This window comes from Platalea leucorodia (genome assembly GCF_965183815.1).
Source record: "Platalea leucorodia genome assembly, chromosome: 2".
NCBI classification, from domain to species: Eukaryota; Metazoa; Chordata; class Aves; order Pelecaniformes; family Threskiornithidae; genus Platalea; species Platalea leucorodia.
Window position 1 is genome coordinate 104,390,812 of NC_138824.1, and position 17,446 is coordinate 104,408,257.

Below are 17,446 nucleotides of genomic sequence, written 5' to 3' on the forward strand. Positions count from 1 at the left end.
CACCTCTTTCTCCCAACCACGAGGCATTTCTTTCAGCTTTTACAGTGTTTCCCTGATATCTCTGCAGTCTACACACAGGAGTTAACATTTTCTTTCAGTACCCTGCAAGAAGCAGTGTGTTCAACAGCAAGTTAAAAGAAAACTAGAAAATTCTTTGTGTTTTAAGATTCATCAGCTATTTTGGTTTTATGTCTGTCATTTAAGATATTACAACACGGAGTTGGAAGATATGTCTGTATCTATTCTGCAGCAATAAAGAACACATTCACTAATGCTACTCCGTCATCTTCTGAGAAGGTATTTTGTCCAACTGGTGCCTCACCAAATTTCTGACATTGTACAGAAGATGGTTCTTGTCATTATAATATGCTAAACAGAAAGAAATGCTTTCAGTTTTTGTGACATATAATTTCCATTATAATAACAACTAACAACCACACTTCTTTAAGACATTTTTATCAAACATATTTGCACATTAAAAAAAAAAAAAATCTGTAAAATTCCCTTTTATTATGACTTGGAAAACCTTGACTAGGGTTAGGCAGTTGAAAGTAGGATTCGCAGAATATCACGTGGCCAGAATAACTTCAGTATCTTGTGCCGTAAGATACTACCTTGAGTCCCTCCTGTCTAATCTATGTTACAGCTCAATGTGAGATGGTAGGTTCTGTAGGCGACGGTCTTAAAAGCTAAAACCACAAGCCGTTCACAGTTTATAAGGGAAAACAAATGGAGTACTTACCTGTAGTACAAGTAAGAACAAACCAAGTCTTTTTCAGACAAGTATTCCTCTAGACTTTAAAAGGAATTCAGCTTGAGAAAAATATTAGAAAGGGAACACTATAAAGACTGTAAGTACAACATGCAGCAATATGAAATTAAGGAAGTAACAATACATGTAGACAACCAGTAAGTGGTTGATTAGATGAAGAAGCAAACATGAAGAAAAAGCAAATAAGTCCCTTACTTAGGCGAGTAAGTGTTTTAGCTAGGCCATCTAAGATTAAAATGTGCAGCACAGGCTTGTTTTAAAGTCAGATAGAAATGGGTAAGGGAAAACACTAAGGGTTAAGATTCTATTTTTGATCTTAAAAAAAAAGAAAGTAAAGAAAAAAGCTTCTAGAGAGGATCAGTTCACTATTGCTCAACAAAATAATTCACTATCTGTCAAATAACAACATGTCAGAAGAACTGTGAATCTACTGCTTTATCCATAGTGCAAACATGGAGATCAAAGTGATGAGTCTCTGTAGAGGAATCAGCTTATAAGTAAAAATGTTGTGAAGTAACAGTCTGCCACCTGACCTGCTGCAACGTTAGATCAACATTAATTCACTGGGTTTGTCTGCATCTCTTCTCACATCTCTCCCTTTACCTACTGCGTAAGAAAACAGATGTCCAGTCTTCCTTGGACAGCACGTAAGTTGTGGAACACAATGTGACAATGTCACACACCCCAGAAGTATAAACTGGTACAAAAAGTACAAAAATTCAAGGATATTAGCTACTGGGACATGTCCAGATGTTGCCAGTACAAGCTCCTTCACTGCCAATTGTCTGAAGCCAGAGAATATACTAGGGTTAAGACTGACCTACAGGCTGACATGGTTTTTTTTTGTTTTGTTTTTTTTTCCTTGAAATGTCTAGTATTAACCACAGCCAGAGACAGGACATTAGTCAAACTGCACCTTTAATCTAAATCAGTATGTTTCATTACACTTACGAATTGTTCCTTTACACACTAAAAATAGTTATTGCAAAAAACAGTTTAGAAACCACAGTCAAACGACGAGTTACACACTTAAAACAGGACTCAGACTTCAGCTACCTAAATCCAAAGAACCTTTTGTGCTTAACCACCACTTAGTCCAAAATCCGTATAAGTATCTATATAGTACAGCTACATACACATGCTCAGAAATTCTCAAAGCAGCTAGACACTAACCTCTGATGTCAGTCAAGCATTTAAAAGTAGGTGGAACAGCATCTGTTTGGGAAAACGCTAATCTTGCACGTGTGCTTTGGGTGTGCATTACAGACAGAACTGAGCTCAACACAAACAGCAGCTATAGACACTTTCATTCACAAACACAGCCTTGACTCCTTTAAGGTTGTGTATGCAGTATGTGAACGACTTGAATGGCAGGTTAACTGGACTACCTGTTTGTATACTTTGCAAACAAGAAATAGAAAGCAAAAATTACATTGTCCACCTCCATAATATAGGTCTCTCTCCTCCTATTGCTCAAATCTGACTGTCAGAGATCGCTGCTCTCATACTAGTATCTCTGTCTCCAACAGTTCATCTTCCATTCAAGCTTGCCTCTACTCTGTTGATTAAGGAAGTAGAAAAAGCAAGAAAACATTCCTTCAGGTGACAGACTGCCAGCCAGATCTTCCACCTCTGAAGTTTTCCCAAAAAAGATTTCAACCTATGCCATACACCCAGCACCGGAATTTACAACCTGAAAAGTTTATCTTCCCTCCACCCCTACCCACTTTTTTTTTTTTTTTTTTTTTTAAAAAAAAAAAAAAAGGGCAAGCAACTAAAGATAGGGTCAGAATCCATTGTATCATATCTCAAGAAAAAAAACCTCATTGCTCAACCTTAACAGCTTAAGGATGGCAAAACGTTAACCTGATACTATCTATAGTCAGACAGGCAGGAGAAAGCCTTGATCAGATATAACTTGTGTCTGGATTAACAAAAACAAAACCAAACCCAACAAAATACCACCAAAATATTTGCTATGGAGGTCTTCAAAATTAAAGCTTTTTTCAAATTCTTTGACATACGATGCAACGCAGTTACTCAGATCTCCATAGACTTGCGAGAGGCTTAGTTCAGAGCGGTACAGAACAGGGCTGCATTCAAAATTGCTGTTCTCACAATGGCAGGAAAGTCACATCTCCATTCTTCAAACCAGAAGAAAGGAGTTAAGGCAAGGTGGAGTGACAGAATCATCTTTCTAGTAAAAAGAATAAACAGTACTGATATTTTTCTGTTGTAACTTATATTAAGATATCTTTGTATGAAATGCTATAAAAGAACTACAATGGACTATATTTCAGCTGGTGTTTACTCCTTTGAATTTCAGATGGCTAATCAAAATTTGATAGAACACTTGAACTGACATAACAGCTTTTCTCTTAAGAAATAAAGGAGTCCAATCCATCACAAGGATTAGCATCACTGATTACCGCTAGCTATATTCTATATATTATACAATTCTATGTATTATACAGTTTGGGAAAAAATAAAAATAAGTAAATCAAGAATCTTTCAATACCTCTTCCATACAAGAAAAATATGTGGATGGCATAAGAAGCTGTTTTTTCCCTCTGGCTCAAAGGGAAACTACAGTCAGAGTAACAAGTCCATTTCCGTGTTAGTGATCCAAATATCTTCCTTTTATTATTTATATCCACGCTGTTTGTTTTGTGATATTCTGTCCTGCCATATTTTACTTGCCTTCAACAGGTTTCTTATGAGTTGCTTAAGTGTCAAGTATCATGGTCTGAAAAACAACACTGAGGATCGTTCCAAACTTATACAAAAGTACTTAATACTCAGGTGTTTCTTTTGGGGGGGGGAAAGGCAGCTCCTTGTGCTATATGGTCATGCACCTCAGTTTTACATTACTGAAGAAAAAAAAAAAAACACAGGAAGAAAATAGAAGATAATAGTAAAGATACTTATCACTTGCATCCTTTTGAAAATGGAAGTCTGAGCACTGCATACTACAAGTTACTGGGCATGAATTAAGACCAGTTATTCTAGTTCCCTGAAGGATATTTCTACCCTATTTTTAAAACCAGAAAGGTAGTTCAATCCCCATTACATACAGGGAGCTGAGGATTCAACCTAGCACTAGTCACCTGACACTCAGCATTAAATGCAAATCATCAGTCTCAACACTGTTAATACAAACCAGAAAGGCTTTCTTCTGTCTAATTGACACTGAAGCCACAAGAAAACAAAACGTGCTCCCCAAATTTTGCTAATCTGCTTTGCTGACATAACTCAAAACTGATAATCAAAGATACCCTACTCCAGTAGAAACTTGTTGTCACTGTTTGTTTGAAAATAAGGCAACAAACATCTGTAGCTGTTCCCAGAGCCCAACACGAACATTGTCTTCAGTGAGTGGTGGCAGTCCTTCCACTCAAGACATATGGAGGGGGCAAAGGAGAACAACAGGACAAAAAGCAAAACAATGAAGCTACTAATTCCTGAGGACTCGACAAGGCGAAATCCTGTCATACCTGATACTGCAAGCAAATAAAAACTACGCATCAACAAATCCCTACCCACCTGGTTAATGCTCCTCTGTCACAATGGTTTACTCTGACTTCTCATCCGAAGAAAAGAGACAATAGATAGTGATCCCAGCCTTTCATACCAATTTTCAGGCAGCTACATATACTCTCATAATCGAATTGTTCGCAGAGCACACAAGCTCACTCACCTCACAAAGATGAAATTGTCACCTATTTAGACAAAAATCTTTTGTCTGCTTAGATACTTGGTCTGGTATGAGTAACTACTCACCCTTAATGAATTAAGCCTCATACTGTAACTGTCACTATTTGACTGAGATTTGTTTGGGGTTTGGTTTTGTTGTGGGTTTTTTTGTCGTTGGGTTTTTTTTTTTACTTAGAAATTGATATGAAGTTACTATAAAAAACATGTCAAATAGCATCAATTCATGACATTTGTTTTAATTACTACTACTTATAACCACAGTACACAATGAAAGAGACATTCTTAAGCTATGTGACCATTCAGTGATTTTCTCAATTTTACAGCTAGAAATACTAGGGGATTAGGTTTGCTCACAAGCACTCCTACAATATTAATTTGTCTGTAGAACAGACAAACATAACTGCTTACCTTGCCTAGATATTACTTGCACACTGAGTTGCACTGTTCCATCTGTTTTTACTCCTTGATCAAAAAGGCTTCGATCTGGGTCCAGCTTGATAAAAGAAAAAAAAAAAAAAAAAAAAAAAATTAAAAATATGTATTAGTCTCACAGTTATAAGAAACTTATTCTCCTTTAAACTTCAGAAACACTTAGTGTCTGCAGCAAATTTTCTGAAGAAGCATGCAAATGTTTTTAGTACTACATAGACAGAGTACATGACACAAAGAATTTGATCGGAATTTGAAACTCGCCACCCTGTTCCCTTTAAGGTAGTTTCACTTACAGGGACATTTTTTAACCTAAAAAAAAGCAATGCAATACCTGGAAGTACCTTCACTTTGTGAAAAGTATCTACAGTTCCTTTTCTCAGTTTTTAACACCTTCATAAAAATTCTTGTCTTTAAAGCAGTATTCTCCCTGTTGTTTCTGGAGAAGCCACAGATGTCTGATTATAACTACAAATAAAACATGCACCTAAACACCATGCGAAACAGTTACACTGTCTAACACGTGGCGATGCCCATAAAAATAGTGTGTGTGTGTGTGTGTGTGTAATTTCTTGAGTAATGTTTTGCTACCTATGCACCTGAATAGTATAAATACCTTCTCGCTTTATTCAGATTCAAAACAAGATTAGTCACAGAAGTTCAGGCAGCAACAAATGATGTGGGCTACCTCAAGAGAAGATAGTACTGTTGTTGCCCTCATTTTTCTTTCACTTGCAAGGTGGTAAATTTTTGCTTTCTTACCCTCACACCAAGAACCCCAAAATATTTTTATTTTATTCACACTGCATTAGTGTGTACGTATTAAATGGTCTGATGATAATGAACCTGACATAAAATTAAACTCTTAATTGTAATTAATATACCAAATGAAGCATGAATTCCATGAACAATGGAAGAAAGGCAAAGTATGTAAAACGCTTCTCCATTAAGAGGTTAAATCTTTCATAGCCTTTCAATTTACCTGGATATCTTGCAGGCAAATTTCATGTGCATCCAAGGAACACTGCAGTCTGGGTTCCAGCAACTTCTTAAGATTTCCAATTGGTTCATTGATGTCAATAGCTTGACTCACAAATTCTGCTGTGGTGTAGGTTTGCTCAACAATGCTTAAATACCAAATTAATACAACAAATCATTACCTACATGTTAACATAGTAGGTATAGGAAAACTTAAAAAAAGTTAGAAGTAAACTACGTAAAAGGTAATACTGATTCTGAAATCTTAATACCACACAGAAAAACTCTTAGCTTGAGTAGAGTGAATAACTAAATCTGGTCCCATTGATTTTACAGTTCTGTAACTCTTCTTTTACCCTGTCACCATTAAAAAGCTAGGTTAAATACCAAGATTATTTTCAGATCACTGTTTTCAAGAGATTAAGTCATGATTAGTATATTATGCATTATTAACTTGCACGTAGAGTAAACTAATTCTATTTGCCTTGCCTAGACTGTATTTAAAAGACATTCCAGTTAAAAACAAACACAGAAACTTAACAGACAGGGAAAAAAGAAAGAAAAAACATCCACCCTCATACAGAGTAATTGTCCACGTCTTTTCACCAGTCAGCACAAGGATAAACTTAACGCTTACAAGAGAGAACCAGAAGGAACTACAGTAACATGGAGCCTTGAAGGAAACATTAGTCACATATCATGCTTGTCCTGCACTAAAATGATGACAGTATTGGCATAGGCATTCAGAAACATCAGTGTTATGGGACTCGTGTCTTAACAATGACCTTAGACCGTTGGTCTCTCTGCATTTACACAGAAGGAAATCACAAAGTATACATAGTCAGTTTGTAAGCAGCAAAAATATACAAGGAGCTCAGAATAAGAAGAAATTAATAAGTGGTTTTGAATCAGTTCTCCAAAACAGGTACTTAAGGAGCAGATCACCTACCAGCCTCAGCTATTTCTATCCAACACATTAACTGCCTCTCTGTGCTTTCAAAAGCAGTTGTAAAAATTAGGAGGGAAGCATTAGGAAGAAAAAACCAGGTTGAGGTAATTAAGTCAAAGGATATCAGACTTCGGTATTTGCAGTTTCAATGGCCCTAACAACAATATAGTCAATAGATACAGAACATCATTTCGGCTCTGTTAAAAACAAATGACCCTGTATAACTGTTAAGCAACGGACTGAAGAAACTGAAAGGTTCATCTCAATTACAGAGGGATACACTGAAGCTGAAAGGTTTGCAGCATGTACACGTAGACATATTCCTACAGACATGAAAGTAGGGGAAGACAACTACTAAGAACATAGCAAAAGATAAACAAAACAGTTTGGGATTTAAGCGATTAAGACTGAAGAACATGATAGCACTATACCGGTTTCCTATAGCAGCTACAGCTCCACCTCAAGAAAACCACCATTTAATTAGGTAAGAAACAGAAAAACTGAAGAGACCACAAGCAAAACTAAGAACTTCATATCCAGCAAGAAAGTTGAAAAACTGTGGAAACAATCAACAGCGGGATTACGGAGGTCATACTGAGCCAGTTAGTTCTGCCACTTTAAAGCTACTTCTTTCGCCTAGCTAGAAAATACTTGTGCTTATTTCATAACCATGGCCATCTCTGAATCATTACACAATACCCAATAATAAATCTGAATAACCAAACTTAGTGTGGGCAGCCACAAATCTGAAACCAATTAAAGAAAACAAATAAATAAATGAATTGCAGCCGTAGGACCCCAAAAAGCAAAGACAGTACATACCTTTCTTCAGTGCATTCCTGCTTCTCAGTTCCATCAATTTCTATTTCTATCAGCTCCTCTGCCTCTCTCTTAGTCATGGCTACAATGTCTTAAGAACAGAGCTATGAACAGAAAAGAAATTTTTTTGTAAGTCACAGACCAACAAAACTATACGATGGGTTGTGTCATACTGAACTTTTTTAAACCAAACACCAGGATAGCTTTTTAAAGACAAGAATTCGTATAAAAAATAAAGCCAAATGCTAATACAGATTCCACAAAATAGATCATAGAATCATAGAATGCTTTGAGATGGAACGGACCTTTAAAGGTCATCTAGCCCATCTCCCCTGCAATTGCCAGGGACATCTACAACTAGAGCAGGTTGCTCAGAGCCCCAGCCAGCCTGGCCTTGAATGTTTCCAAGGATGAGGCATCTACCACCTCTCTGGGCAACCTGTTCCAGTGTTTCACTACCCTCATTGTAAAAAATTTCTTCCTTATGTCCAGTCTGAATCTACCCTCTTTTAGTTTAAAACCATTGCCCCTTGTCCTATTGCTACTGGCCCTGCGAAAAAGTCTGTCCCCATCTTTCTTATAAGCCCCCTTTAAGTACTGGAAGGCCACAATAAGGTCTCCCCACAGCCTTCTCTTCTCCAGGCTGAACAACCCCAGCTCTTTCAGCCTTTCCTCATAAGAGAGGTGCTCCATCCCTCTGATCATCTCTGTGGCCCTCCTCTGGACCCTCTCCAACAGGTCCATGTCCTTCTTGTACTGAGGACCCCAGAGCTGGATGCAGCACTCCAGGTGGGGTCCCACCAGAGCAGAGTAGACGGGCAGAATCACCTCCCTCCACCTGCTGGCCATGCTTCTTTTGATGCAGCCCAGGATACAGTTGGCTTTCTGGGCTGCAAGAGCACATTGCTGGCTCATGTCCGGCTTTTCATCTGTCAGTACCCCCAAGTCCTTCTCGGCAGGGCTGCACACAATCCCTTCATCCCCCAGCCTGTACTGATACCGGGGATTACCCCAACCCAATGATGACAATACCTGTTTCTCAAACAAATGCTCTAGGGGCAAATCCAGGACTATAAATGGATATTAGCACAGAGCCCAAAGCCTGATTTTCTTGGAGGCATCCAAATTTACTGAATGTTTTTGTTATGGGCCAGCTACAGCTTTTAGTAGCTCGTTGCAAAGAACTTCTGAAAATTCTTTGAAAAAGTTATGCGCATTTTGCTGTCTAGATTCAGCTACATACTACCTTCCTAGCAAGGCTGGAAAGCTATACAAAATGCTGCAATAGGAAGCTAGACAGAAGATCCATGATTTTCTCATAGGTAAATAAACTCAACAATAAAGTGTTTATTGACCATCCCATCTTTCCACCCATCCCTCTCATGGGTGATCACGTGATGATACATGCATAATGAATGCATCTTGTTAAGTCCCAAACTAATGCAGTATGTTAGCAATTAAAAGGAAAGCTATTGTGTGACGATACTCTCATTGACACTGCAGATTTTCACGCCCTGTAGAATACTGGCGTCTCTTGGAACTTAAGGGGGAAAGAAAGAATTACAGCCTTTGGTCTGTAAAGACATCGTTTGTATAATATTATCATGCTTCGCTAACCATCCCGTACATCATAAGTATGAAATACATATAATGAAGAACTGGGCCAAACTATATTAACAGTTTACAATAAATAACACCACCAACTCATAGGAAAAGGAGTAGGAAGTAGCAGTACAGAGGAAAAAAAAATCACAGTAGAAAAAGCAAATGATACTACTATTTAAATATCCACAACAGAAGAGATTAGCAAGGTTTCCATCCTGGAATCATTCTTTCCCAGGGACTACTCTATCCCAAACCCAACTGTTAGCAAGAGAATTTATTAAAGGCAAGTTAATAAGGGAACTTATTAAACTTTAGAACTTCTCAAAGGGAATACTAACCAACTAATTTGTACAGTTATTACAGAAAAGGTTTAAAGAAATTCAAACTACTCATTATCTCCTTCAAAAACTATTATGTAAAATTAGTTTTGAAGAAATCAAGTGCTGCATGTGATATCAATCTGTAAGAAGCTACCAGGGCTGGACAGGAAGTCAACAGCACCTCATTAATACCTCACCATCAGAAGTAAAACCAGAATCTGTTCTGCTCACAGATCTGGCTCCATGAAAATCCCCTAACTGCCAGCATAGGGTCCGTTGAACTGGAGTGGTAGCATCCACTGAACAGAGCCCTTGGAGTCCCATTTCTGCATCACTTTATCTTGTATATCATCTTCATGATAAATGAGGAAGAATGAAACACCACTTCTGAAGAATGCAGACAAGCTTAATTAAATATCTGAAAGAACTGATACCTGCATGGTTACAGCTGATCTGGCTGACTGTTAAAACATTTTTTGAAATTAAGGTTTGAGCAAAGTCCCTTACTGAAAACTCCCAAAGAAGCTAGGTGGTACCATAAAACGGGGAAATTCTTTCCTACGTTAGCAATCAGATTAAAAACCCAAAACAACAAGAATAAGTTATCGTTTTTTTGTGAGGAAGGGAGTTTACCAGTAAGGTCACAAAAGGGGTTAGGTTAGGATTTCTTTTCCTTGACATATTCATAAGTTATTTATTGAGAAAACTGTGCAGACCTGCAGAAAGAACTTACCATCTTGTATGATTTCTGGCAGAAAATATTCAATATTGGTAAATGCAAAGTGATGCACAGTGAGTAAATATTATAACAGCACAGCAACTGTATAGAATGAGGTTAGACATTTTGAAGTCCTTATGGATTGGACTCCAAATTGGCAGCTGGACTAATAACTGTTCACTCACTCTTCAAAGGCGGTTTGTGGTTGCATCTTGCAGGCTCTACTACATTTCTGGTTGCCCTGGGGAGGTAGGAGAGGGGAACACAGGCACAGAGAGCAGGTACAGAAAGAGGAAGAAAGATGGTTCCATTGAGCACAGATGCAAGCAAGGGAGATGACGGGTGGAAAGAGGTAGAATAACATTATGAAAACATGTAAAGTCATTAACAGTTCAGAGACACCTAATAGGGAAAATTATTCACTCTTTCCTATGCTAGAATAGAGAGACTCCTGATGATACAAACATTTCACACCAAGTCTAGCAAAATTTGTTGCTACAGGATGATGCAGAGATTGAAAGCGTACATAGGTTCAGATGGGACTAAGCTTCCTGAGCCTTCCCTGAAGGATGCTGAGAAACGAGAGAACTCAAACAGCCTGGTTTGCTAGGAGGGTCAGTGTGGTAAGAATACCACAACAGCATCATTTGTTTGGAGGAACACATAAAACTGTGCTTGATTTGTGGAAGTTACAGCCTACCAATTTTTGTTTGTTTTTATTTTTCCTTCAACCTAAAAAGCCCTAAGACTCACCTGTTATCCAAGGACTCTAACCATAATGCCTGACACAGACCTTCACTAACGTAAGAGAAGGCACCTGTTAACAGAGCCTTTTTTCCCCTGCACAACAGCCCAGTGCAACGCCAGTATCTTTCACTGTTTGGCATTTGCAGCCAGAGGAGAAACCCCATTGTTCTGTTAAGATCTATCTTTTCTTTTCCCTGGAACACAAGGAAGTAAGCAAGTAACAAGCCCATCATGATAGGGGCAAAAACTCTACTACTAGAATTAGCATTTGTTATCCTACCAAGCAGTTGTGAAGTGGGGGCAACTAGTGGAGCCCATATGCATCATCAGTGATACTGAAGCCCAATCACTGGCGATATTTGTGCTCCCGAGATGCTCTGGTGGGTTCAGCTGTTCGTGGCACATTTGGTACCACCCATCCCTCTTATGATTCAAACTGGTAAATACCAACACAGACAACCTATCAACAACAGATCAGCTTTTGCAAGTTATCAGCCAGTTGGGATGTAAGAAAAAGGCAGTGGGCCACTAAACGGGATGGAGTCATGCCAGATTTCAAGCGTTTTTCTTCCTTATCAACAGTCAGAAGTTAGAAAATAAATCCTAACTGGGAGCAGTGGTTGTGCAGCACGTACCTGGCCGAACACCAGGAAGCAAGCGATGTAAGATGCCAAATACCCTCTTACGTTTTCACCTAAAATGAGTTTTTACAAGCGGAGATAAGTTCTGACGCCCCGGAGAGGACTCACGGAGCTCGGTCCGGGCTGCCCGACTCGCCCCCGGCCGCGACCGCGGGACCTGCGGCGGGAGGCCTTCACCCTCCTCCCGCCTCCGCCGCGCCAGCTCCGCCGCGGTGCCCGAGGGGCCCTTCCCCGCGCCCCGCCGCAGCCGGCGGCCGCCAGCTCCATCTCCCGCTGGCGGCGACCTGAGCCGGAGGCGCCGAGGCCCCTCGGGACGGGGCGCCCCAGCCCGCTCCTCCGGCCGCGGGGCCGCCGCCGCACGGGCCCTCCCGCGGGCGGGCAGGCGGCGCCGCAGCCGGGCCGGCGCAGCCCCGCGGCCGGGCGAGGCCGCTCCTCCCCGCAGGCCCCGGTTCTCCCCCCGCCACCCCGCCCGCTCCCCCCCTCCTCCTCCCCGCGGCGCCTCGTCGTTGTTTGAACCCGAAACGGAAATGAGACTCGCGGCGCCGGGGAGAAACGGAAACAAAACACGGGCCGGGCCGGGCCGAGAGGCCAGGCCGCGCCGCGCTCACCCGCTGCCGCCGCCGCCCGCCGCCGCCCCGGCCCCGAGCGGAGCGGCCGCACGACACCTCCCGCCGGCCGCGGCCCTCGCAGCTCCAGCGGGTCCCGCCGCCGCCGCCCTGAGGAGGCCGTCGCGCGCTCGGGATTGGGCAGCGCGGCCCAGCGCGGGCCCGGGCGGGGAGGGCGCGCCGACACCGCCACCCCCCGCGCAGGGGCGGGAACTACACCTCCCGGCGGCCCCCGCGCGCCGCCAATCCGCGGGCGGGGGGCGGGGCCGGCGGCGCCTCTCACGCCCAACCGTTTCCCCTCACCCGGAAGCGTCTCGCCTACTTCCGGTGGTAACGGTTGCGGCGGGGGCTTTTTCCGCGCTCCCTCTCCCCCCGGCTTGGCCGCTGAGCGGGGCCGTGCGGTGGGGCGGGCGCCGCCGCCCCGGGGGGCCCGTGGGCGCGGCCGCGCGGCTCAGCGCTGTGGCGGCACCGGGCCGCAGGGACGGGACGGGATGGGATGGGATGGGATGGGATGGGATGGGGCGGGATGGGGCGGCTTCCCGGCGTGCATTGCGCGGGGGGCGGGGCGGGCCCGGGTCGGCGGCGGCGGCGGCTCTCCCAAGGTGACTGGAGCTGGGCCGGGGCGGCCCCGCGGCGGCCGTGGGCGCCGGGGAGGCGGCTCCTCCTCCGTCGGTTTGCGCTTGGGGCATCCGGGCCCGGGGGCTAACGGAGCCTCCCGGCCCCGCCGCCTGCGGGGGGGTTCCCGGGGCGGGTGAGATGAAGACAGAGGCGGGGGGGCCGGCGGTCGATGCTGTTGCTGGCTTTGACTGGGTTAAAATTGTAACTTTAAACAAGGCACAGCCTGAAATTCCCCGTTTGTCTCGGTGGTGGGGCGAGCAAAGTCGGTCGCGGCGCGCAGTCGAAGGGGACGTGCGGCAGCCTGCTCGGTGGCGCGGTGCCCTTTGGGTTCAGCGGCTGCTTGAGCTCTCACCCCAGCTCGCATGCTGGTGTAAACATTCTTGCTGGTTTAAAGCTCATTTCTGAACTAAATTTTTTGCTTCTTTATACATTTACATTCCAGAAAGAGTCCAACTAATTCTGCGTTTCTGTTTTGGCTTTTTTGTTTTGTTTTGTTTTTTAGCTGAAACATTAGTGTCATCATGATTCTGCATCAGATTCTGCGACTTTCTTCCATTTTTCGCTCTGCTGTTTCTGTTCACTTGCGCAGAAACATAGGGCTTTCTGCTATTGTCTTTAATAAGACAAAAGAGCTCGATCCAGTTCAGAAGCTCTTCGTGGACAAGATCAGAGAATACAATACAAAGAGCAAGTAAGTAAAGGAAATTATTTTAAGGCTGATGGCAAAAGGGGGAAAAATGTTGGTTTTGACAAATGCTAAAATATGCTAGCTTTGTAGGTTGGTGTCTAAATACTTAAGGTATGCTTTCCTGCCAAACTTCTTGATAGTGTCACGAGTGAGAAGGCTTGTTCTGGCATACTTGACAGAAAATGTCCATTTTTTCCCCTTTAAAAAAAAAAAAGTAAAGCTGATATTATTCTTCTTGGGGAGTTAAGGCACTCAATTAATTTTTTTTGCACACTATGTGAACATACTAATATGTTAATTTTAACTCATCTATGTGCCCTGTAAATAGGGAGGGAAAAAAAAATGCCCTTTTTTTTGTCTGGGGAAAATAGCTATTCTTCAGTCTTGTTTCCAGAAGCTGAATGGAAATAGACTCCAAAAGCAATTGAGAATTAATAGAACTGTGAGGCTGATTCATTAAACATCTTAAGTTAATAAGCAGTTCATTCAGATGGAATCTTTGATTCTAATAATGTTTGAATGAACTACTTAACGGGAATCTAAAACTATAGTAATTCTGTGTAATTTATTTTTGGGAAGGCAACAAGCCACTTCTTAGTTCTACTGGAGGAAGATGTGTGTTTCCGCACCTACAAACTAGCCTGTGTAGGCAAGTATATTTTTGGTGGCTTTACCAATCATAAGTGATATTTGTGTTGGTACAACATCGGTAATCTAAAGAGTTACTATTTTAATTATTTTATATTTGTATCCCAAGAAATTCCTGTTTGAATCTATATGAATGCAAGGTGCCCTGTCTCTTGGGGTTTTTTGCTTGTTTAGTGTTCAAAACATGTTCTCTTCACAAGAACAGTTAAGGTTTGCTAACCAAGATTGCTAACTCAGAAATAGCAGAGGTACAAATCACAATTTTGTTAGGAATCACACCTGGAACAAGTGAAACGAAGAGCCCTGGAAGCCTGGATACTCAGTGTAGTTTTATGTCTCAAAAGGCCACCTCCGTAGCTTGGATTTTCATCATTGATAGTAGAAAGCCTGTACTTTACCCTGAGAACTTTGTCTATGTGTAAGGTAAGTAGGCCCTAAGGGGTGTCATATCTTGACTTTTGGAAGTATTTTAAAAGGTTTACTTTAGTTTGTTGTCAAAAAGGTTTTTAATTCGTCAGTGGCCCTGAAAATGTAGGACTTCTGCATGAAATTTCAGAACTGAACTGTTAATAAGAACTTCTGATGTTTTTTAGGCAAGCTGGAGGGCCTGTGGATGCCGGCCCTGAGTTTCAGAAGGAGATGAATGAATCCCTTGCTAGACTTCAGCGGGCGTATGGTGAGGGAGATCTAACCAAGTTTCCAGAATTTAAATTTGAGGGTGAGTTAACAAACTTACTGAATTTCTAATTGCAAGTAAGAACATGTTCAGTGACCGGTTTTCTTAACTAATTCCCATTTAGTTCTTGTTTGGACCATTAATTTCATGTAAGATGCCTTCAGTGAATCTCCTTACTTTCGCACAGTTCACATCTGACTCCTTTTATTGATTATTTGCCTTTTCCAGTAGAGATGTGGACTTATTTATACTGATGCTTAACAAAACTTGCAGTCAGATCAGGCTGTCTTAATTACCCTTCACAGATCCTAAACAAATAGCCCAAATAGAAATAGCACAGGGCCTGTTTTTATATTTTTTTCTCATCCTCCCAAAGAGGTCAGCAGACTATAATTTGAAAATGAGTTGTCTATGTCATCCAAACTGCAATTTGTAAATATTGTAAACTCATCTGGGAAGTTGGTGGTTTCAGAAAATGAACACAGAACTTAACTTTGTTACTTATCACTTTGTGACTAAATTATATTAAACTTTTTTCTTCAGTTATTTGGATATGACTTCTGTTTAACTGCTTTTAGTTTGTGTTAGCATGTTTCCGTATTACTCAGATTGATTACGACAAGAAGAATGCTTGTGACAACTGGTTTATCAAGAACGCAAAGAAACTGCACAGTCTGTCTGCCTTAGGACATAAAGGCAACTTAATTTTTTTACAGACAGGCTCGTTTCTATAGTTCTTTGTTTCTTTTGCTTGCGTATGTAAGTACAGCTCGACGTCTTCATTGCTTACCTGCAGTTTTAGCTAACGTCAGGTTTTGTGAGGGGTAAGCTGTCTTTCTCATAAGCAGCTGGTAGCTGGGATTCAGCGATCTTTTCAACGTGCCAGTGTATTTGGTTTACGCAGCAAGGTTTTGGTAGCGGGGGGCTGCAGGGGTGGCCTCTGTCGGGAGAGGCCAGGGGGTGTCCACACATCAGGCAGAGCCAGTTCCATCTGGCTCCAAAATGGGCGCACTGCAGGACACAGCTGAGCCAGCCAGCGATGCCGGTGGTGCCTCTGTGACAAGATATTTAAAAAAGGGTGAAAAACGCTGTCTCTGTCGTCAGCCCTCCTGGGGCGGGAGGGAGAGAGGGAGCGTAAGAGCGAGGGAGCGTGAGGCTTGGTGGGCATCTGGCAGCCAGCCAAGGTCAAGCCACCATAGTCAGTGACTTGTAATTCTGATCAGAATAACTGGAAATTCTAATTTAGGCTAGAAACACACCTAAAAATGTTTTGGGTTTTGGTGGTATTTCAGTTGGATTAAGGAAGAATTTAGTGTCAGATTGTTACCGGTGCAAATGAAACGGATCATCTGTAAAGTAGGATCTGTGGTGTTTCTCTTTTTTCCCCCAGTTTTAGGGATGTGGTTTCTTTATATTCAGTTTTATTTCTATGTAATATGTGAAACAATACATATTAAAGTGTAGGATTTTTTTCATAATGAAGCAAAATTTGTGAGACCATGTTTTTTTTACCACTGTTGCCTATCCTTAATCTAATTTCAACAAGTTTTCAAGACTAAGTGGTTAGATACTTGATTTTTTGTCTTAGTGAAGATTATGATAAGCTGAGCCTTACCTCTCAGGCTCTGTAGCAAGGAGAACAGGCGTTAACAGCCCACCTGTCAAAAGCTCTGACCCTTCCGAGTTGGTACCTTTGACATCAAGAACTCCTTCCTCAGTGTTTGTATGTGGAGAATATCTTTTGCTGAGTGGAGTTGAAACTGTGCGCTCCATTCTCTTAATCAGCTATAAGATACTAATCAAGAGGAAAGAAGAGCTTGGTTACTTGTTCTTATATCAGAGCTGTGTGGGAAATACCAGCGTTGTGTCCAGTAACATTCTGGTTGATGACTTCAGTTTCTCTGCTGCTTTCTCCTCTACCCCAGGTGTTGCTAAAAGCTGTTATGGCAGAATGTTACTAAGGTGCGTGTGTGTCTTAAACCTTATGCATAACTCCTCCAAGGTGGAAAAGACCTCTCTCCAGCGTAGTTTATTCTTTAGTGCTGCCCACAACTAATCATACCTTGATACAAAGTAAGCGATGGTGTAGACTGCAAGGTACAAGAGCTTGCTTTAGCTTGCCAACTTAGTCTTTACTTTCCTTTGAATAACAGATGAATTGTGGTGTTTGAGGCTGGAACAAAAAGAGACTAATATGATTTTTTTTCTCTCTCCCCTTCCTCCTTTAGAGCCCAACTTTGAGGAGACTCCAAAGTGATCTCTGCAGGTTGTACAGCAAACAGCAGTGTACATCAATGGAGTTGCTGAACATGGCACCAGTTGTAACTTAATAAATGCAGTGTTTCAGTTTGATTTCAGAAGTGTGAATAAGTTCTTTATGGTGAGCACAGTTAGCTACGATCGTGAGCTCTTTAAGTGACTGAGGCATCTGGGTAGTGTTTCTAATGATGTTAGCTGCAAAATTCCTTTGCCAAGCTACATTTTAGTACCGAGAAGTTATAACACTGATAATGATAACA

The 17,446-nt window shown here is 41.9% G+C and overlaps 2 protein-coding genes across 6 annotated transcripts in view; one reads left to right on the forward strand and one right to left on the reverse strand.

Annotated features, from left to right (window-relative positions):
* Positions 1-12,448, reverse strand: part of GABPA (GA binding protein transcription factor subunit alpha) — a 29,041-nt gene extending 16,593 nt beyond the window's left edge. The window contains exons 1-5 of one of the 3 annotated variants that reach the window (XM_082335516.1): positions 12,301-12,388; positions 11,687-11,745; positions 7,665-7,765; positions 5,898-6,042; positions 4,895-4,979 (exon numbers count right to left, since the gene is read on the reverse strand). In XM_082335516.1, the coding sequence (XP_082191642.1) occupies positions 4,895-4,979; positions 5,898-6,042; positions 7,665-7,741 (307 nt within the window). In that variant the 5' untranslated portion in view covers positions 7,742-7,765; positions 11,687-11,745; positions 12,301-12,388. Of the gene's footprint in view, positions 1-3; positions 103-4,894; positions 4,980-5,897; positions 6,043-7,664; positions 7,766-11,686; positions 11,746-12,300 lie in introns of those variants that run through there. The other 2 variants (XM_082335515.1, XM_082335517.1) reach the window with 2 other exon arrangements.
* A 74-nt stretch (positions 12,449-12,522) lies between these two features.
* ATP5PF (ATP synthase peripheral stalk subunit F6) lies at positions 12,523-17,279 on the forward strand. Of its 3 annotated transcripts, none has more exons than XM_082335549.1 (4): positions 12,523-12,627; positions 13,418-13,606; positions 14,845-14,969; positions 17,156-17,279. In XM_082335549.1, exons 2-4 carry the CDS (start codon positions 13,437-13,439, stop codon positions 17,182-17,184), a joined length of 324 nt encoding a protein of 107 aa, XP_082191675.1. In that variant the 5' UTR covers positions 12,523-12,627; positions 13,418-13,436; the 3' UTR covers positions 17,185-17,279. The 3 variants fall into 3 exon arrangements, with proteins under 3 accessions (XP_082191675.1, XP_082191673.1, XP_082191674.1); XM_082335547.1 differs by lacking the exon at positions 12,523-12,627 and adding an exon at positions 12,837-12,899; XM_082335548.1 differs by lacking the exon at positions 12,523-12,627 and adding an exon at positions 12,908-13,048.
* Positions 17,280-17,446: the final 167 nt, after the last annotated feature.

Coding starts and splice junctions, on each gene's coding strand:
- ATP5PF (XM_082335549.1), top strand. CDS start 13,437: ATGATTCTGCATCAGATTCTGCGACTTTCTTCCATTTTTCGCTCTGCT. Junction 13,607..14,844: donor GAATACAATACAAAGAGCAA/GTAAGTAAAGGA, acceptor GATGTTTTTTAG/GCAAGCTGGAGGGCCTGTGG. Junction 14,970..17,155: donor TCCAGAATTTAAATTTGAGG/GTGAGTTAACAA, acceptor TTCCTCCTTTAG/AGCCCAACTTTGAGGAGACT.